The 22,477-nt window shown below is 46.7% G+C and overlaps 1 protein-coding gene across 1 annotated transcript; it reads right to left on the bottom strand.

Annotated features, from left to right (window-relative positions):
* Positions 1 to 4,430: 4,430 nt before the first annotated feature.
* LOC120980260 (NADH-cytochrome b5 reductase 2) lies at positions 4,431 to 21,758 on the bottom strand. Its single transcript, XM_040409262.1, has 9 exons — positions 21,688 to 21,758; positions 17,487 to 17,633; positions 16,658 to 16,730; positions 15,208 to 15,314; positions 14,766 to 14,895; positions 13,925 to 14,008; positions 8,626 to 8,711; positions 8,171 to 8,270; positions 4,431 to 5,651 (listed from the first exon to the last, which is right to left on the bottom strand). Exons 1-9 carry the CDS (start codon positions 21,688 to 21,690, stop codon positions 5,479 to 5,481), a joined length of 903 nt encoding a protein of 300 aa, XP_040265196.1. The 5' UTR covers positions 21,691 to 21,758; the 3' UTR covers positions 4,431 to 5,478.
* Positions 21,759 to 22,477: the final 719 nt, after the last annotated feature.

The raw sequence follows: 22,477 nt of genomic DNA, 5'->3' as shown, positions 1-22,477 counted from the left end.
CTCGGCTTTCCACCTTCCCAGGTTGGGTCAGTGACTTTATCGTCCAGCACCTCCTCTTCCACTTACTCACTCTGGTCATCCTCCTGACTTGTTGACTTAGCAAGAACCTCACTTATTGACAACTGTGTCTCATCCTCATCATCAACCTCTTGAGACACTAATTGCCGTTGACTTATTGGCAACTGTGTCTCATCATTATCATCATCCACCTCATGAAACACTAATTGCCGTGGATGCTCAACAGTTTGGGAATCAGTGCACAAGATCTCTTCATGTCCCTCTTCAAGCGGGCTTTTCCGAGAGGCCCAAATCAAGGAATGGTGATGAAAAGAGCTCCTCAGAATATCCGAGTGTGGGATCACTTGTTTGCCAAGACTTTCCATGGTGGGAGGAAGGAGGATCAGGGTGAGGATTCTGTTGACCAGACTCTTGGCTATTGAGACTGGACTTTGTGGAAGACAGGGTGGTGCTTAAACGACTGGAAGCATTATCTGCTGCAATCCAACCGACCGCCTGGTCGCACCGGTGTTACTTCGAGAGTGGTGTCCTGCGCCACCCTGCAAACTGAGACATGAAGTAGGTATCGTGGATGAGTGTGTTTCTTGTGCTCTGGCAGCAGGCACAGTTTCGCCACGGCCTCAGCGTGCACCATCAGCAGCACGGCCACTTCCTCATCCCTTACTTATCGCCTTGAGCATATTAAATGGTATATATGCTTGCAAGTATGTCACGCATAGATTAGCGCAGGTTTTGTAAGTGTATGTGCAAATAAATGACACTGTGTCATATTTAGGATGTGCAAACGTTATACAGGAGATGTAGCGCAGATAATGTCGCTGTCAGCAGCGGCCAAACAATTGCGCTGAATGTCACAGATATTTAGGATGCGCAAATGTAACACAACAGATGTAACAGAGGTTGTGTCACTGTCAGCAGCGGCCAAACAATTGCACGCAATTTAGTGCAGGTTGCGCTAATAATATATATTGCAGCCTTAAAAGGACTTTTGGGTCTCTAACACCTTTCAACACTAAATCCTGCCTAAAAAAATAAATAAAATTCCTGTCCCTACAATATATGTCCTTTCTGCTGCAGCTCGCCCTGACTAAGACTGAGCCGAACCACGTGTTGTTGGGTGCTATATAGCACCTGATGACTTGTTCCAGCCAGCCAATCACAGTAACCAACATGGCTACGGCATTACAGTGAGGGCCAGCACTTTCTCACATGTTTAGTGGCTGCGTAGCAGCCAACAAACATGCGGGGAGGAGACTCGAGCATCGCGCTCAAGCACACGCAGTGTTCAGCCAAACATCGCGATGCTAGAGTCAAAATGGTGTTCAGCCGAGCATGCTCGCCCAACACTATTGAGACCCCATTATCGCCAGCATGGTCACAGTGTCCATTGGGCCAAGGCCCCCCTCTATTGGAAGCCACCTATTCCTACTCCTGGCCCTGCCTTGGATCACATCTACTAGAGCAGGGATGCCCAACCTGCGGCCCTCCAGCTGTTGCAAAGCTACAACTCCAAGCATGCCCGGACAGTCTACAGCTGTCAGCCTACAGCAGGGCATGATGGGAGTTGTAGTTTTACAACAGCTGGTGGGCCGCAGGTTGAGCTTCCCTGCACTAGAGATCGGCCCTGGCTGTTACGGACATGCATAAAGACAGCAAGTCCACCCTATGGCTCTCCAGCTGTAGCAGAACTACAACCCCCAGCCTACCGGCCCAGCTCCCTGCTCTAGGGGAAAGTGACAGGGATCTGCATGACTATGATGAAATGACCGTGAAATCTTCTCGTTCTCACCATCTTGGCTTTTTCCATTGCAGAACATGCTCAGTCAGGACGAGCTCCTCAACAACTACAGGTTTCTATCCACCTATGATTCTTGGAGATAGCTCCCTGCATCTTGGGGAAGGATCAATTATCGGAAACCAAAGAGGTGACTGGACTCATTCAATCACAAATGGTATATAATTTTTAATTGGCCCCCCTGTACTATGGATCAGGCGCGGCCATGCTGGATATAGATTTTTCTTTTAAAGGTGAGGGAAATTACTAAAGGGTGTACATTTTTCTTAAGTTTGCTATTAAAAAAAATTATATATAAAAAATCAGAACCAACATGTACATAAGGTTATAAAGAAATGCTTTACTTTGTAATTGTGTTTTAGTTTTTTTTTTAACCATTAAAGGGGACGTCCACTTTTAAGAACCAGTGGTGAAGGGGTTGTGCGAGATTAGTCAAACACAGTTGCTTTCTTCCAAAAACAGCGCCACTCTTGTCTTCAGGCTGTGTCTGCTATTGCACAATACCAGTCACTACCTATGGACAATGGTGGCGCTGTCTCAGGAAGAAAGTAGCCATGTTTATTTTTGTTTTTTGTTTTTTTATCTCATACAACCCCTTTAAAGAGGTTCTGTCATGAAGACAACCCTTGCACAAATGCCCTACTAGGGGCGTAAATCGTGCAATACATTGATGACCATTCAATGATGAGCAGCTGACCATTGAAGATAGGCTGGCCATATACCTGAGAGCTCTGTCTCCCACCCTTTTACACATGCATGCTCTGCTCAGCCAAGTGTACAAGTTCTCAATAGGGGGAAAGTTTCAGCCAGACTAATGGTCCCTGGTTATGAAAAATGGACTTCCCCTTTAAGTGGAGTATAGCTTGGTTTGTATCTTTTGTCCAGAGTGTTTATATCCTATAGGAACAGTTTTGTATTTGCTGCTGTATGATAATAATACCTCTTGTGAAATCACAAAATAAAAATCTATGAATTTTAAGAAATTTGATGGGAAAAAAAAAAAAAATCAAACTTTTTAATGTACGGTAAGTATGTCCTATTCATTAGCATCTGTATGATCTAGACCTGGAGACATACACTACATATCCCAGCATGCTCCGTGCTGCTCAGCATTTCAGACATGCTGCATTTTCTTATAAACAGCGCCACTATTGTCCATGTCTGGTATTGCAGCATTTTCTTGAATATGCTGAACTGCAATACCAGACTTAATCCATAGGCAAAATTGGAGCTATTTCTCGAAAAAAAAGTTTTTTTTTTTTGTAATTTCCTACATCCTCCCAGAAACCGCGCCACTCTTGTCCATGGGCTGTGTCAGGTATTGCAACCTCAGGCTCTGTGGTTCTATTCGGTCAGGATTTAATAGCATAGCACGCAGTGCTATTCTGTCTAAGCCTTTGCATAAAAAGCATGGGCAGAAGTGCTGCTCAGAGCCGCTTTGGCTTTCCTCGGCTCACTCAACTTTTCCAAAAAAGCCAAGCAGAGAGCCGATGGAAGCCGAAGATGCAGAACACACTGAGTAGAACTTCGGCCCCTTTGTTTAAAAAAAAAAAAAAGGGTTGTCATCTCAGACAATGATGCCTATAGTAGGATATGCCCCCATTGTCTCATAGGTGCAGTTCCCATCTCGTAAATAGAGCGCACGGTGCTTGCGCAGTCTAGGGATACGTCCCCATTGTCTGATGGGTGCAGGTCCCAGAGGTGGGACCTGCACCTATCTCGTAAATGGCCCCCATTGTCTGAGATAGGAATACCCCCTTAAAGACTGTTTTATGCTATTAACATGTTTCACCGGGCACAATGACTTCTTCTTCTTCAGGAGAAAGTTTAATTATCTAAACCATTTCTGATGACAGCGGGCGATCGTTACAATAAAGGTTGTACAAAATGTTACATTCTCAAATTTAGAGTTATAAAATGTATAAAGGACCTGAAACATCTTACGAGGAAATATTCATCCTGAGATGGTTCTTATTCTACAGTTCACAGCTTGATAGACTGTAGTCTGGTGTATCACAATCTCAAAGCTTCCATTAAAAAAAACAAATACAATTGTTGGGTACAGCGATGGGGCTGACAACTACCCCATGTAAAGCTTTCTAATAAATATGGCACACAAGAATAATTTACGACTGTAGGACGTTAGCACATGTCCACCACATTCCACCCGTGTCTCTCCAGCCATTGGAAAACTACAACGCCTATCATGTTCTGACAGCCAGAATGGAGACAACTGCTGTAGTTACTGCCAAGATGCCACGTTAGGTTAGTATTCCTATTGTCACCACAGTCTATAAAAATACATAGTGAACAGAAAATCAGACTCTACTGACTGCTACAATACATTTAATATAAACCTTAGGGCTGTTGCATGCATTGGGGACCCCAATTTGCAGTCCCCAATGCATGGGCACTTTCCGCGTGGGTGACGAGACGGATCCAGAACCATTCAACTTGAATGGTTCCGTGATCCATTCTCACCGCAAAAAAAAATAGAACATGTTCTATTTTATGGCGGTGTGGAGGCACGGAGAGAAACCCCATTGAAGCACTCCGTAGTGCTTCCGTGGGGTCCTGTGCCTCTGTTTTGCACCAGGCCTTCCGGATTGCGGACCCTTTCAAGCGAATGGGTCTGCATCCGTGATGCAGTGAGCACACGGCCGTGCCTGTATATTGCGGACCCCAATACAGGCACGGATGTGTGCATGAGGCCTAACAAAAAGTTCTCAATCAATGGTATTCTTTGTGGTTGTCAATAAAGGCTAAGGGAGGATGCACAGGACATGTTCACACTCCATGTATTACCGCCAAACTGTGATCTTCAAGACCAATTTGCAACAAAACACAGTTTAGAGGAACACTCCAGTTAAGAAATGATACATGCCTGAGGGAATGGACATGACGCAGAGATTTCCTCTTTGTCCTTTAAATTCCTGCCCTATAAGAACAGCACAAGGCACAGCATACTATGCATCGGTTTCATCTGCAATGTTCCTTTACAGGGGTTGTCCAGGACTAGAAAAGAAGGCTGCTTTCTTCCAAAAAAAAAAAAGGCACCACCCCTGTCCACAGGATGTGTGTGGTATTACAGCTCAACCTCACTGACCTCTATAGAGCAGACCTCCAACACCACGGACAGGTGTGCAGCGGTTTTGGAATAAAGCAGCCATCTTTTTCTAATCCCGGACAACCCCTTTAAGTTTGAAATCCAGAAAAAAGATAATCTTCTGCCATGTCATTTAGATATAAAGTAGTAACAAAGGGCTTCTGACACTCTATGAAGCCTCATCACCCCTTTGTCTTGGCATTTTGGAAAATGCACTTGCAGCCCCCCACTGATTTCTGTAGGACATGTCAGAAAAATATCTTAAGTGGATTTCCCCTTTTGGAGTCGTCTTGTATGGAACGTTACATGGACGGGCCCATATATGAGAGTCATAGAAAATATTTTGAGATATGCAACTCCTTATGGGGGAGAGGGAGAACACAAGAACATGTCTAGGGTTGTGGTCTTAGAGGAACCTGCTGAGTACTACACTGGTGGACCAGGTGGAGGTAGACTCACTGCAGATACATCAGTCATGGAACTTTCCCTACAGATTCCATATGTTCATGCCAATCGTTCAGGGTTTGATATGAAGATTGAAGATTCACGTCGCTCAGTTTTAGTAGGCAAATCTCCTGTCTTCAGGGTAGCCGAGCTTAGTCAGGTTGTCCTGACATGCAAACTGGATCATGGGTGGAGGGCCGCACATGAGCACCAGTGGGTTGTCTGAAGGTGCAGGCAGGTGCTTCTTAATCATCTCAGCGGTGACAAAGCCGGTTCCGTACTCCCAACCTGAATGAAATCGTGAATGTAAGAAAATGTTACACCAGTGATGGCCCCATCTCCCTGACTTTCAGCTCTGCGGTTTCCGTAAATGGCATCTGTCAGCTGTTTTGTACCTATGACACCGGCTGACCTGTTACATGTGCTCTTGGCAGCTGAAGACATCTGTGTTGGTCCCATGTTCCTATGTGCCCGCATTGCTGAGAAAAATGAGGTTTTAATATATGCAAATGAGCCTCTAGGAGCAACGGGGGCGTTGCCATTACACCTAGAGGCTCTCTTTTTGCAGCTGCTGCGCCCTCTCCACTCGGACTGACAGGACCAAGCAAGGGAAATGCTATCATGCCTGGCCCTGACTTCTCCTAAAGTTCTTTAGCGGCCAAGCGCACATGTAACAGGTCAGCCAGTTTAATAGTAACAAATCTGCTGACAGATGCCCTTTAAAGGGAACCTGTCACCAGGATTTTATGCATAGAGCTGAGGACATGGGTTGCTAGATGGCCGCCAGCACATCTGCAATATCCAGTCCCCATAGCTCTCTGCGCTTTTATTGTGTTAAAAAACTGTTTTGATCCATATGCAAATGACCTGATATGAGTCCTGTATCCGGAGATGAGTCAAGCGGAAAGGAGCCCAGCACCGCCCCGCGTCCTCCGAATCTCCTCCTTGCTGGCTGACGTCACAGAGCTAGCGCATGCATAGTTTGTTCCCTGTGCTGATGCCAGTACAGGGAATGAACATGATGCCGACACTGCGCATGCGCTAGCTTGCGCATCGCGAGATTTCGGCGCTCCAGCTCTGTGATGTCAGCCAGCAAGGAGGAGATTCGGAGGACGCGGGGCGGTGCTGGGCTCCTTTCCGCTTGACTCATCTCCGGATACAGGACTCATATCAGGTCATTTGCATATGGATCAAAACTGTTTAACACAATAAAAGCACACAGAGCTATGGGGACTGAGTATTGCGGATGTGCTAGCGGCCATCTAGCAACCCATGTCCTCAGCTCTATACACAAAATCCCAGTGACAGGTTCCCTTTAACTTTCACTTGGCTTGCTGGGAAACTGAGGACATTTTCAGGTTATGCCATGATTGGTGTAAAAAATGAAAATCAGACATCATATAATACATGACAATACCTTCCTCAAATGGATCCAGAGATCTCCCCATTCATTGCTCCAATTGTTTGGTTACATTTATTTCAGACTGACAGCTCAGGGGTGTGTACTTTCTGCAGCAGATTTCTTCCTATCACAGTTCACGGAATGCGCCCCTTCTGCTGCAACTCTCCCCGTATCACAGCTCAGGGGGCGTATACTTTCTAATGCAACTCTCTCCCTATCACAGCTCAGGGGGCGTATACTTTCTAATGCAACTCTCTACCTATCACAGCTCAGGGGGCGTATACTTTCTAATGCAACTCTCTCCCTATCACAGCTCAGGGGGCGTATACTTTCTAATGCAACTCTCTCCCTATCACAGCTCAGGGGGCGTATACTTTCTAATGCAACTCTCTACCTATCACAGCTCAGGGGGCGTATACTTTCTAATGCAACTCTCTCCCTATCACAGCTCAGGGGGCGTATACTTTCTAATGCAACTCTCTCCCTATCACAGCTCAGGGGGCGTATACTTTCTAATGCAACTCTCTCCCTATCACAGCTCAGGGGGAGTATACTTTCTAATGCAACTCTCTCCCTATCACAGCTCAGGGGCGTGTCCTTTCTGTCCGAGCTCTTTCCTTGTAACTGCTACAGCTACATATGGCTGGTGGCGGTAGAAGATTTAAACTAAGTTTGCGTCACCACCTCATTGAGATGAACAAGAAATAAGGAAAACAAACAAACAGCAGGTGGCGCTATACAGACACATTTTATTGAATAACTCAGTGGCAGGGGTGTAACTACCATAGCGGCAGACCATGCGACTGCTATGGGGCCCCCGGCAAGAGGGGGCCCAGTCTTAGTTGGGATCATCCCCTCTTCTACTTAGTCAGGACTCTACCCTCTAAAGGAACAACTTTTAGCAAATTAGGCAGTAGAACAATGGCCATTGAAAGGGGTTTAGGCAGAAAGCCTTCTGTCCTGTGTGGGGGGCCTGGTTTGATCCTTGCTATGGGGCCCTCATTTCTTTATGTACGCCACTGCTCTGTGGTTATACAAAAATGATAATTAAATGCAATTACAAAAGTATTCAGATCCAGGTGCTGGTTTTAAAAATGTAGAATATTTTTCATGGCACAGCGCCTTTAAGGACGATTAAAAAAAATTCTTATCGCCCTAGTCTTCTGCCTTGGCTTGTAAAGTGTCATCTCCTCTTTTTTTGGGTGACACTGACCTCATATGAACCCTCCAATGGATAATCTGTAACAGGACCCCCCCTCCAATCTGCCATTGATAACACTGGTGTCCTGTCACGTGGCAGTCAGGCCTTTGGGCCCGGGTGTGACTGCCGCCTCTGCCCCCCTATAGCTGTGCCCCTTGTACGGCAGAGCTTTACTACAGAATCTACTGTACAGAGATCTATTACCTTGAGGTGGACGGTCCAGGGTGTAGAAAAGCTTAAACTGGTCGGGGTGACTTTTGGCTACAGATTCCAGTTCTGATCGAACTAAAATGTCGTCTTCAGTCTAAAGAGAAATAATTTTCAACGTTACTCAAAATCTAGAGACATCAAATAGGATATCTGGGACCTGCCGGCCGCCTCCATCATGGCTCCCACATTGGTAAGTAATCCACTGGATCCTGTAGTGACTAATAAAAAGAGTTCTCATCATACAGATAAGGGGGTGAGATCCTGAGACCAGTCACTGCAGATAGGATGAAGCATGCAAGAGAAGCCAGGGACGGACTGACAGATCCCATCGGAGGATGAGAATCGGCCCCATTTCTCTGGACTTCCTATCGGGGGCCGTGGCAGAGAACAGTAGTCTGCATCGACAACCTGACACATAAAGAGAATAAAATAACTTTTTTCGTTGTTACCTGATTAGCGAAGAGGAGGTAACATTTAGTGTCATCACTTGGATCCTGAGTAATGTGACGGATTAGCTGTAGCATTGGAGTAATACCTACATGGGAGAAAAACAGGATGAATTGTAGCTTGGCATCCACTGTCCACATAATACTGCCATATGTCTGGCTAATACTGCCATACATTGCCCACATAATGCCGCCATACACTATCCACATAATACTGCCATATGTCTGGCTAATACTGCCATACATTGCCCACATAATGCCGCCATACACTATCCACATAATACTGCCATATGTCTGGCTAATGCTGACATAAAGAGCTCCCATAATACTGCCGTATAATGTCTACCTAATGCTGCCAAACAGAACTCACATAATACTGCAATACACTGTCCATTTATCACCATACTATCCACATAATTGTGTCATACACTTTCTACCTAAGGGCTCATGCACATGAACGTATTTTCTTTCCATGTCCGTTCCGGGGTTTTTTTACGGACCATATGCGGACCCATTCACTTCAATGGGTCCGGAAAAAAACGGAAGTTACTCCGTGTGCATTCAATTTCCATATGTCCAAAAAAATAGAACATGTCCTATTATTGTCCGCATTACGGACAAGGATAGGACTGTTCTATTAGGGGCCAGATGTTCCGTTCCGCAAAATACGGAATGCACACGGACATCATCCGTATTTTTTGCGGATCCGTATATTGCGGACCGCAAAATACATACAGTCGTTTGCATGAGCCCTAATACTGACATAATGAGCTCACATAATACTGCCACACAGAACTCACACCATACTGTCATTCTCTTTCCATACGACTGGCATACAGAACTCATAATACACTGTCCAAATAATACTGCCGTATATGGTCCACAGAGTACAGTCCTGATCAAAAGTTTAAGACCACTTGAAAAATGGCAAAAAATCCTATTTAGCATGGCTGGATCTTAACAAGGTTCCAAGTAGAGCTTCAACATGCAACAAGAAGAAATGGGAGGGAGACAAAACATTTTTTGAGCATTCAATTTAATGAAAACAACGAATAAACTGAAACAGGTTGTTTTTCAGCTGATCAAAAGTTTAGGACCACACCTCCAAAAAAAAACTAAACCCCCCCCAAAACAGAAATCCAACTTCCAAACATGAACTCAGTAATGAGAAGCTCCGCCGTTATTGTTTCAGCATGCTTGATGCAAGCGTTTCCATGAGGTGAGTGGGAACATTTCTCCAAGTGGTGAAGACGGCCGCACGAAGGCCATCTACTGTCTGGAACTGTTGTCCATTTTTGTAAACTTCCCTTGCCATTCATCCCCAAAGGTTCTCAATTGGATTTAGATCAGGGGAACACGCAGGATGGGCCAAAAGAGTGATGTTATTCTCCTGGAAGAAGTCCCTTGTCCTGCAGGCATTGTGTACTGTAGCGTTGTCCTGTTGAAAATCCCAGTCGTTACCACACAGACGAGGGCCCTCAGTCATGAGGAATGCTCTCTGCAACATCTGGACATAGCCAGCGGCCGTTTGACGCCCCTGCACTTCCTGAAGCTCCATTGTTCCACTGAAGGGAAAAGCACCCTAGACCATTATGGCGCCCCCTCCACTGTGGCGCGTATAAAACATCTCAGGTGGGATCTGCTCGTCATGCCAGTAACGTTGGAAACCATCAGGACCATCAAGGTTATATTTTTTCTCATCAGAGAATAAAACTTTCTTCCACCTTTGAATGTCCCATGTTTGGTGCTCTCTTGCAAAGTCCAAACGAGCAGTTCTGTGGCGTTCAAGGAGACGAGGTCTTTGAAGACGATTTTGTTTTTGAAGCCCTTCAGTCTCAGATGCCGTCTGATGGTTATGGGGCTGCAGTCAGCGCCAGTAAGGGCCTTAATTTGGGTCGAGGATCGTCCAGTGTCTTGACGGACAGCCAATTGGATCCTCCGGCTCAGTGCTGAGGACATTTTTTTGGATCTTCCACTTGACTTTTTTGTTCCATAACCCTCAGGATCATTTAAGAAATTCCAAATGACTGTCTTACTGCGTCCCACCTCAGCAGCGATGGCGCGCTGTGAGAGACCCTGCTTATGCAGGTCAAAAGGGAGAGTTTTTTGGCCTTTGCCATCACAACGTGTGACTACCCGACGGAGAATGACAATGAATCCACATCTTTGCACAGATTTGGCCTTTTAAAGGCATGTGGTCCTAAACTTTGGATCAGCTGAAAAACAGCCTGTTTCAGTTTAATCGTTATTTTCAATTCATTGAATGCTCAAAAAATGTTTTGTCTCACTCCCATTTCTTCTTGTTGCATGTTGAAGCTCTACTTGGAACCTTGTTAAGATCCAACAATGTAAAATATGATTTTTTGCCATTTTTCAAGTGGTCTTAAACTTTTGATCAGGACTGTATTACCATACACTGTCTACATAATACTGCCACACAGAGACCACCTAGTGCTGCCACATAATATTCACATTATACTTCCCTGCACTGTCCATATATTGCAAAAAGTGCAAAGTGCCCCTGCTATGTGTTGTGCACATAAAACCGCCATGTAGCATGCACAGTCCTGCTATGTAATGCACACATACTGCTGTTCTTTGGTGTGCACATAATATTGCCATCCAGTGCCCACATAATACTGCCATACTAGCTGCAGCAGTTGCTCGTGCTATAATGGAGCTTAGGTCATACATGACATATTACGTGTTACAGTGACAGCTGCTTATGTAATGTATGTAGGTTGATTATCTGATTCTTACAAGGTATACCGCCACTTCATGCTGTTACGTGCACTGCTGCATGAAACTATCTGCTCTGCCGGGACCTTTGCCCTTATACACACAAGTATTTTTCCGGCATCCGTCACTCACAGGGATCATGTCATCCTTTTGCAGCATGTCCTTTCAGATTCACTCTGCACCGGCCGGGTCCCAGGGGAAGGAGCCATGCATCCATACGGTATGGAGCCAGGACCGATGCCCCGGTGTCTGCACCAGCACTCAACATATATGGTGTCCTGGCTATAGGTGGGGATCACCTTCTCTAAGTGGCGCCATAGAGTATTGCTATTGCCTTACCGCCATACAGACACATGCTTCAGTCTGCAGGATATGACCACCAGTCACCGGTTCTGGAGCAGGGACTATTGGTCCAATATGAGGGCAGGTCGGGATGCCAGATTAAAGGAATTTCACTGTGTACAGATGGTTTGCAAGCTCTTAAAGGGATATTTCCGCAAAAGTGAATGGAGAGAGCCATACACATGCACAACCATCTCTTCATTCATTCTCCATCTGGATGCGGCGACCAGCGGCTGCACTGCCAGCGGAGTCAGGAGTCGGGGTCCCTTGTTCTGGAGATGGGTACAGGTCCAGTAGGTGGGATCCGTATCTTCCAGACGATGGGAATCCGTCTTTAAATCATGAATAGTGACTATGGACTGCACCATCCCGATCCCAGCGATCAGATCGGCTAGTCACTCACCGAGACCACCTCTTGGGTCCATTGGTGGAAAGTGGGAGAAACGCTTTCCCTTCTGGGGTCCACCACAGTAAGGACCGGCCCTAAAAATCTGACCAAACATGAAACCCAAAACCAAACAGAACTGGGATGAGAGCACGCCCTAGGATGAGCCCTGACTAATCGTGCTTAAAGCAGGATAACCACCCCGATGAGGGTGATCCTTCCTGACCAAACCCTAAATGATGGGGATTATACAGTATATACTCTGGTCGGAGAGCGGGCCAAAAAAGAAACGCCTAAAGGGTGACACCGGGACAAGACAAAAGATAACACCATGCAGTGTGTGCGCGTGAAGCACAAGACGCTAGCACCTCACACTATAACGGTCCATTCATAGGACCGTATCCGTTTAGTAGTCCGCAAATTGCAGATCCACCAAAAACGCAGACCCGCCGCATGTGTTCCACATTTTGCAGATCAGCATGTCCAACCCTTTGCTAGAAATGCCTATTCTTGTCTGCAAAATGGACAAGAATAGGACATGTTCTATTTTTTTGCAGAACCGTAATTCAGACATACGGGTGCTGTCCGCATCTTTTGCAGCCCCATTGAAATGAATGGGTCCGCAAAAGATGAGGATCGAATGTGGACCAAAACTATGGTCGTATGAATGGAGCTTAAGGTGACCACCAACTGCGGATCCACAAAACAAAGACACTGGCCGTGTACACCCCATATCGTCGTGTGGACCCATTGACTTTGACTGCAACATGCGAAACGTGGAGCGCAAATGCAGGGTGCACACGGCCGGTGTCCGTGTTTTGCAGTCACGGTCGTGTGAATGCACCCTCAGGCCACTTTTACACAGTCAGGCCTCTTGCCCACGAACGTAAGGACTCTGTGCCAGTGCTGCGGACCGCAAATTGCGGTCCGCAGTGCACCGGCACCGACCGTGGGGAAGCTGCATGTGGATCGCAGACCCATTCACTTGAATGGCGTCCGCGATCCGTCCGTTCCGCAAAAAGAAAGAACAAGTTCTTTCTTTTTGTGGAACGGAACCCCACATAAGCACTCCGTAGTGCTTCCGTGGGGTTCCGTGCTTTCGTTCCGTTCCGCACCGCATCTACAAAATTGCGGACCCATTCAAGCTAATGCGTCCGCATCTGTGATGCGGAATGCACACGGCTGGTTACCCGTGTATTGCGGAACCGCCGTATGCGGTCCGCAGCACGGGCACGGAGCCCTTACGTTTGTGTGAAAGAAGCAGCCTTAGTACCCTCACCAGGTTGAACCATGTCACCACCACGTAGGCCTTGTTCACACTTCAGACGTGTGCTATTCACATATGGCGTCCCGGTTCTGTCACTATTTTTTTGCTCCGTAAAACACAGATGACTACCATGTTGTGTTAGTTTTTTTCGCAGACACATTGACTTCAATGGGCCTGTGGTCTACATTTTGTGGCCTAAGAGTAGGACATGTTCTATTTTTTTGCTGAGCGGGCACACGGATGACATCCGTGTACGGTCCATTTTTTTCGTGGACCCATAGAAATGAATGGGTCCGTGTTTAATCCGCAAACAATGCAGATAGGATATGGATACAGTCGTGTTCATGAGGTCGGCGGAGGAGCAGTGTCCATGGAATACGAATGACACACGGAGGGCAAAAAAACGGACACACGGACCAAACACGGATCTATCACGGAGGAAACACGGACAGATATTTCATGGGCTCCAGATCCTATTGGATACTCAGTTGTGACCACAGTGGTGGACGTAGTGGACACAATGCTCTGCAGGAGATACACAGACGCTAGAGAGGGAACGCAGCACTTACCTGTCCCTCCTGCAATCATCCCAAGATGTTTGGTGGACTTAGTCTGAGGTGGTGACTTTTTGTCTGGTCTGATGGCAAATTTACCTTAAAAAAAAAAAAAAACAAGGGCAGAAGAAGCTATGAGAGAGAAGGACATGCGCGGAGTTGTAGCACTATACAGGGAAAGTGCTTATAGGACAACTCCATAATACCCTGTCAGTGTTAAAGATGCCACGCTATATGAAAGGACTAATCCCCAGGGCTGGATTGCGCTCCCTGGGGGCCCCTGCTTCACCTCTTATCACAGCCACATATAGGGGAGATGGCCATGCATGCACAGTATGTGGCCCCTCCACAGGGGTTGATGAGTCTTAGGCCCCAATCACATGACCGTATACATTTTCCAGTCCACAAATCACGGATCCGCAAAATACTGATGCAGTTCCGCACTTTTTGCAGGTAACAAAGCCTATCCTTGTCTGCAAAAAGGACAAGAATTTTTTGTGGTTCATTGAAGTGTCAGACTGAAGTCCCTTGGGCCCACCCTCTGTGTATATAGGACCTTAAGGGCCCCATTTGTTTAGGAGTCCATTATTGTCAGATCTTGGGCCCACCGGAGGATCCTCTGATGTGCCAGTCCGACCCTGGATCCGCAAAAAGTGAGGATCGGATGCGGAACAAAAATACGGTCATGTGAATGGGGCCTTATGGAGATCGCCGAACACCCCAAAAGAGAAGTACATGCATGCCTGGCCAACCGTAGAGGGTGGGTGCTAAAGGTCCCCCGAGTCCTCAGGTCCCTCTAATAAGAAGTACTGTTACTGAGCGGAGCCACCCTTTAGTATTACTCCAGGTAACCTACCTTTTCCTTTGTAGACTAGAAGACCATTAGGACCCCGAAAATCCACTGTGTCCCCAATCTTCAAGCTGTCCAAATACTGGGACATCTTTCCTCCATCTGGGAATTTAGGGTGCACTTTTTTGTAGTAAACCTGTATGGCACAATACAGAACTATACAGCACAGTGCATCATGGGAAATGTAGTCAGCACAGTATCGGACCACTGCCCAGTGCCGGGGGTAAAGAACACGTCTCCCACCATGCCCAGAACAGGCACCGAACCAGCAAGGGGCTACAAGTAGACCGAGGAGCGGCAGCTAGAGAGCTATTGGGAAATCAGCAGAACTGTGAATGAAGCTCTGGATGTCACTGGAGTAAAATATTGGTTGCTGCGTGGGTCTAGTACATGAGAGATCCAAAAGGTTTTGTAACATTCCCTTGTGCTCTGTATAACAAGCTTTTACCTTTACAACAAGGTCAACATAACCCTTCACTTCATCACTGGACACCGGGGTGTACGCCCGAACCACCAAACTGCCGTTAACTTTAGCCGAGAGGTAAATATGTTGCCCTATGGAGACAGAATACAGAGTGTCTGATTACAGGGCTGAAAGAGTTAAATACGTTCCAAATAAACATGGCTGCCTTGCAACAGAAACAGCGCCACACCTGTAGATGGGCAGCGTATGGTATTGCAGCTCAGCTCTACTGAAGTGAACGGTCCTATACATAATACAGCCTGTGCCTGTTTTTGGAAAAAATGAGATTAGGATTTTATAATCCTGTACAATCCCTTTAAAGGGGAGGTCTCATGCACAAGATTGGGATAAGTGTCTCATGGGTGGAGGTCCGACTGCTGGGAGCCCCACCAGTAACGAGAATGGGGGTCCTCCTGTGTCTCCCTTGTATAAGCATGTGAGCTGCAGCTCCACACACCTCTATGGGGGCTGCCGGAGATAGCCAAGTAGGGCCCCTTCAGTCAGGGGTACATAGGACCCCCGTTTTCGTGATCGGTCGGGTTCCAGTGTACAGACCCTCACTGATCACATACTAAGTGTCTGATCAGTGGGTTTCAGATCTCCGGGACCCCAAACAATCAAGAATGGAGATCCTGACACCCCCCCACATTGTTTGAATGAAGCGGTGGTCCAGTGTGTATGTTGCTGCTCCATTGATTTCTATGGGTCTCCTGGAGATAGCAAAGTAAGGCACTCCAGCACCAGCCCTCTTTTTGTGATCATGGGGGGTAGAAGTGTAAGGACTCCCAACGATCCGACACGTGTCTGACCAGGGGGTGTCAGATCGCTGGGGATCAATCATGAGTATCCTGCACACCCACTGGATGAATGGAGTGGCGGTCCAGCGTGCATGTCGCTGTACAAAGAACCCCAGCAGTCGGACACCCCCCAATCAGATATGGGATAGGACATCATTTTTAATTTTGGGACATCCCCTTTAATTCCGACGTACACATTATATGAATTTGGCTAAAAACTGCTTATATCAGGGGAACCGGACAACAACATTGTGTTTATGAGGCCCCACGTCAGAAGGATCACACTGGGAAGATTGATTTCAGCATGCCCAATCCCTTCTTTTCCCAGGCGATGAGAAGCACACTCCTTTATTTCAGCAGATATTGAGTCTTACCCAGGGGCGGACTGGGAACTTAAAGTGGCCCCCTTTTGTAGTTGGGTCCGAATTGATGGAAGGCAGGGCCAGCAATACCATATTGTGGCACGTTATACCACCCCAAAAAGAGCCAAATACCACATAATGCTGCCAGCAGCACAAAATACATCCCCAAAAACTTCCACCGGCCGGGCCGTGAGGAGGGCCTAGGTAGCCCCCCGGGCGTCGGCCCACCGGGAAATTTCCCTGTAAGGTCTATGGCCAATCCGCCCCTGGTCTTACCTATAGGAAGTCCCAAAATGTGCTCCGACGAAGGGAGGCCAAATCTGAATTTCTTAGTGTCATGGCTGATTTCCTAAGAAAAAGAAAAAAAACAACAATCATCAATATATGATGGAGACGAGACCACCAAGGCTCGCAGAAGAGCCGACTTCACTCCCAGCTCAATCTGGTGACTCAGCAATGGCAGCACGGACCGCCATTTGTCCCTGATACCATTACTGAATCGTGATACCATGACTGCCCATCATTAGGGCACCGTGCTGCCAGAACCGTGACTGGTCACGTGCCCTAGTCACGATTCAAGGGCAAGCCCTATATATTAAAGGACAGGCGTCACAACTAACCGTGGTACCTCCCAAAGTCAACCAGTGGCAGCCTACCACCTGCAGGGCAACACTAAGGTTGTTAGCGGAACATTTCAGGTTTTTATTAGATCTCTCCTATAATAGCATTAGATGGAAATGCCCTTTAAAGTGTTTCTAGCAGTTGGTGGGGGGGGGGGGGGGTCTCAGCACTCCGACCCCCACTGATCGCTAGAAAACGGAGAAAGAAGAGCACTATTGGCGCCGTCTCAATTCCATCTCCTGCAGCGAGGATATGTGAGTGCCTCTCTCTCCTCCTTCTAGCCATCGGTGGGGGTCGCTCACAGATCAAAACCTTTGGATGTCTCGATGACGTATCAACAGGTACACGTTACGCATTTTTTTTTTCTAGTATATAATTTGGAGCGGGAGCGGTTCTGCACAGTACTAAAGGGACACATGACGATCCCCAGGTAGATGCCGCATAATAGAAGTAAAGTAAGTAAGATTCTTGCCAAAGACCTCACCTGTTTTTCGATAAGGGGCAGAGGGTACTTTGTCTCCGGGTTTAGGAGAGTGACTGGAGATTTCTTCTGCTGAGAACCCAGACATCTAATGAGGAATAAGAAAGCGGTCACGCCGACGACAGCCAACGCGATGATCACATTGGTCTCCTGGAAGCGAGAGGCACATAATGAGGTCCAGAAACACAAACGATTATGCAGTGACGAGTCTAATAGGTGAATTTAAAGGGCTATTCCAGTCATTACAAACATTGGGACCCCCAGCTATGGTTAAGTGAGCATGCTTAGTAGTTTTCATGAAGTAGCAGGGAGCGTGCTCCGCCACTGCTCCACACAACACCCATTACAGTCATCCAGCCTGTGCCCTCCCACTATTAAAGAGCATTTATCAGCAGGATCAACCTTATGGAACCAGGCATAGTGCCTGGTAGGGTGGATCCCGCTGATTAAAATGATACCTGTCTTGTGAAAATCGGTTGCAGCGTTCCTGAACATTAAGATCTTTATTATTTAAACAAGTGAGGGATTCAGAGCATGAGGGGGCGGGGCCTGACTCAGCCTTCCAGTTCTAGCCACACCCCTCAATGCCCTGAAGCCCTTACTTGCATAAAGAATAGAAATCTTTTTTTTTTCTCCAGAACGCCACAACCGATTTTCACAAGACTGGTATCATTTTAATCAGCAGAATCAACTCTCATCAGGTTTAATAAAGGCTGGCAGAGGCCCTTTAAAGGGGCATTCCTATCTAGCCATTTAAGGCACCTCTACAGGACATGTCATAAAGGTGACAGATTCAAAAATAGGCGAGCGTGCAATTTTCAAAACTCCCACAGAAGTAAATGAAGATGGCTGCGCATGCGCCGGCAACTCTCCACACTTGATGCCTCATGATGGAGCCCTGTTCTAGAGAGGGAGGTGCATTTTCCAGAGCTAGGACCTTAGAACATTTATTGCATATCCTGTGGATGTGTGATAATGTCCAGATGGGAACACCCCTTTAAGCCCCATGAATGTAGCCGTGTCCAGTTCCTAGCACAGAAGATACATGGGAGCACCATAGTGCTAGGGAATTGCCCAAGAGAACATAGGCTACCGTCACAATTGCGTTGTTGTTTTCCGGTATTGAGATCCGGCAGAGGATCTCAATACGGGAAAATAACTTTTCCGTTTAGTCCTCATGCATTTTGAATGGAAAGAGATCCGTTCAGGATGAATCAGGATGCCTCCCGTTCAGGCAGCATTCCGATTTGTGACCAGACACTAAATCGCTGCAAAGTGCTGTTTTGTGTCCGGTCATAAAAATGGAAAATAAAAACGGATCCGGCACTGAAGTCAATGGTGACTGATCAGTTTTTTTAGGAGCCTAAAAATCCGGATCCATCACCCATTGACTTTCAATGTAATTTGTGCCGGATCCGTTTTTTTTTTTTTCCTAATGGAACAGATGCATCCTTATGTGCAAAATCAAAACGCATCCGTTTAATTCCGGTATTGAGATCCTCTGCCGCAAGTGTGAAAGTAGCCATAGTCAGAAATGGTGTTGGGAACCAACTGGAATGTTGGCACCTAGAAGGGAAAACGGTCTCTGGATATGTGGCAGACACTGTACACGCGCCAAGATCGTCCTGGTAAAGTCGGTGAACTTCGACCACCACTGATTTCCAAAACTAAAGGGCTCCGTATAGAAATAAAACCCCTTTGGCACGGCTCAGAGATTTCTATTACTGGAATCTGACACATTTTAATAAATGCAGTTTTTATGGCCGAGGATTCTGCCAGGACTCAGCTGCAAGTGTTTTAAACGGCATTCGCGCGCTCAGGCAGACGCCTGCACGGAATAACGCACCAACAGTCTTTATTGTAGTGGATTCGCTTCATGGGACCAGTTACTGTCTTCTCCCTGCGGGATTAACCCTGTCATACCCAGGGGTGACCACATTTTACATTCCATGCATCCGTGCAATCATGATCCTCAAAACTATAGCTTTAATCTCCCTTATAACCAGGGGCGTAGCTATAGGGGGTACAGAGGTAGCAGTCGCTACCGGGCCCAGGAGCCTGAGGGGCCCAAAGACCCTTGTGCCACAGAAGAATCTGGCATTATAGAAAGTGCATGCTGGTCAATTTACACCTCTGGCTGGAGGGAAGGGGTTAGGTTAAGAATTTGGCTCGGGAGTGCCCTTTCAATGTTTGCCTCAGGCAGCAGGAAGGATATGTGCTCCCCTGCCGCTTGCCAACAAGCACTGAGGAACGGGGGCCCAAGCTGAGCTCTTGCACCAGGGCCCATGAGCATTTAGCTACACCCCGGCTTATAATTCTTTAATGTGCAAACATTGCAATCAGACACCAAGGTATTGTGCGAGGCTCCAGGATAGGACCTCCCAGAATCCTCTGCAGCCTTCCTCTAGGCACGTCCCTCCCATGGTCTGACAACCACCTCATAACCCTGACGGAGCCAATGGAACATTATCCATCCCTTTCCATACATCAGACCAGAGCACGCCCCCTGGAGCTGGAAGGGTTGCCAGTCAGCAATGAATGGGAATGCTACACAATGGCATATACACCGATGTAGCAGAGCTGAGGTTGTCATGAGATTTACAGTAGAACAGACACATTGCACAGAGAGGAGAATTACAGTGCTACAATGTAACCATAGCAAATGTAATATGTAACAAATGTCAAACTCCTCTGGACTACCCTTAACAATGAGATAGATAGATAGATAGATAGATAGATAGATAGATAGATAGATAGATAGATAGATAGATAGGAGATAGATAGATAGATGTAGATAGATAGATAGATAGATAGATAGATAGGAGATAGATAGATAGATGTAGATAGATAGATAGATAGATAGATAGATAGATAGATAGATAGATAGGAGATAGATAGATAGATAGATAGATAGATAGATAGATAGATAGACAGACAGATAGAAGAGATAGATAGATAGATAAGAATACAGATAGATAGATAGATAGATAGATAGATAGATAGATAGATAGATAGATAGATAGATAGATAGATAGATAGAACTTAAAACAGAGGTTCGCTCAACACTATGACCAAAAGGGTAAAGCATAAGGCTCCAGGGTAACCAGAATGATGTAGCATATAATGGTCGCCCCAATTAGGGTGTTGTACGCACGGTACCACAGACCAGATATGGTAAACCAAGAGCCGTAGCTTACATACACGGAAATAGATAGGCACCACAACCGGCCAATGATAATGACACAAATAATATGGATCACTGGCTGGAATCAAAAATGCTGACGTGCGCCTAAATACAGAGGACCCAATGTGGACAACGGCTTCGTCAGTTGAGGTGAAACCGGCGTCGAGGTCTCGCGCTCAGGGCCTGACATCCATCCCACCACCATGTCTTCAGGTACGTCCTGTCATTAGCACGGTTCCACACTATGTACGGGGCACCCTCGCATGTATCCACATTGGGTCCTCTGTATTTAGGCGCACGTCAGCATTTTTGATTCCAGCCAGTGATCCATATTATTTGTGTCATTATCATTGGCCGGTTGTGGTGCCTATCTATTTCCGTGTATGTAAGCTACGGCTCTTGGTTTACCATATCTGGTCTGTGGTACCGTGCGTACAACACCCTAATTGGGGCGACCATTATATGCTACATCATTCTGGTTACCCTGGAGCCTTATGCTTTACCCTTTTGGTCGTACCTATCTGTGCCTTACATTGCGCAGTTTCATTGGTGGTGTTTTTGGTGTGACTGGCCCTGTGCTTCTCCGTGTACTGTATACCATCCTGTTGTTCTCCATATCTTTTATATTTTATAATAAATGACATTTTTTGATACATTATTCCACTTGTTTGGTTTTTAGTCTACTCTGGATGTGGTACAAGTGGTAATTATAGCTGTCTAAGTTGACAGAGCTGCCTTTTTGTAGGTTAATACATTAGAGATAGACAGACAGCTAGATAGATAGATGGACCATTGTGAGTACATTATCCCTCTACTGCACTACAGACTATGTTGGTGCTATATAAATGAATCCAACCTACAATCACCTGTCCCTGCATGGATCATTCATGCACTAAGCCGCCTTGCTGCTGCGCAATCACCACAGGGTTAACAGAAGCATAGCTATCCTGCACATCAAGACAATGGTGAAGCAAAGATTTCTGCAAAGCCGTACACTGGAGGAGCAGTCCAAGCACTTACCATGATCAGAGCTCTGCTCCTTGCTGTAGCAGCCGGCAGACGGGTCCTGCAGGAGACTCCTGGTATCAGACGCCTCCTCCCCTACAGGCTGGCACCACCCTCTGCACTGGGGCATGGGGCCCAGCACTACAATGCAGGGTGAGGGAGGGGGGAGCGGAGGCTGCAGGTCTCTCAGGTTCACTACAAGCTCTTGCATTGCATGCTGAGGCTTGTAGTTCCACCGATATTAAGGCAGGGCTAGCTGGCACCTGGGTATGTTGGGACTTGTAGTTCCATGGCGTCTACCTGTGTGTTTAGGTTTTAGCATGCTGGGGGTAAGGGTTGCAGTTCTAGCTGTTCTCATTCTATCAGTCTGACAAACCCACGTGGTCAACCTGTCACCTGCAAATGCTGAGGCTTGTAGTTCTACACACTGTTCTAGATCCAGGCTAGGGCTACATGGGTGACTTTTTGCCAGTGTATCCTGTGACTTGTAGTTCTACACATACTGTGTTAGCGCCAAGCTGCGGCAACATTTTGCCAGTGTATCCTGTGACTTGTAGTTCCACATCATCTTCTAAGCTGGGTTTTCATTGGAAGCCCTTGGGCAAAATACTACGGTGAAATATTACATCTTATCAGCACAAGATCTTGGCGTCACAAGCATTTTTGACATATTCATATGTACACAGAGGAGTCATGTGATCTATTCCCCAGAAACGCCTGCCGGGACTGAAGCTCTAGTCACATTGTCAGCACGGTTGGCTCTTTCTACAGGCCCCCTGCTCCATGGAATGGAAAAGGACCAACA

This window comes from Bufo bufo, chromosome 10, assembly GCF_905171765.1.
Source record: "Bufo bufo chromosome 10, aBufBuf1.1, whole genome shotgun sequence".
NCBI classification, from domain to species: Eukaryota; Metazoa; Chordata; class Amphibia; order Anura; family Bufonidae; genus Bufo; species Bufo bufo.
Note: the sequence above shows the minus strand (reverse complement) of the source record. Positions and strands in the feature narration are given on the sequence as shown.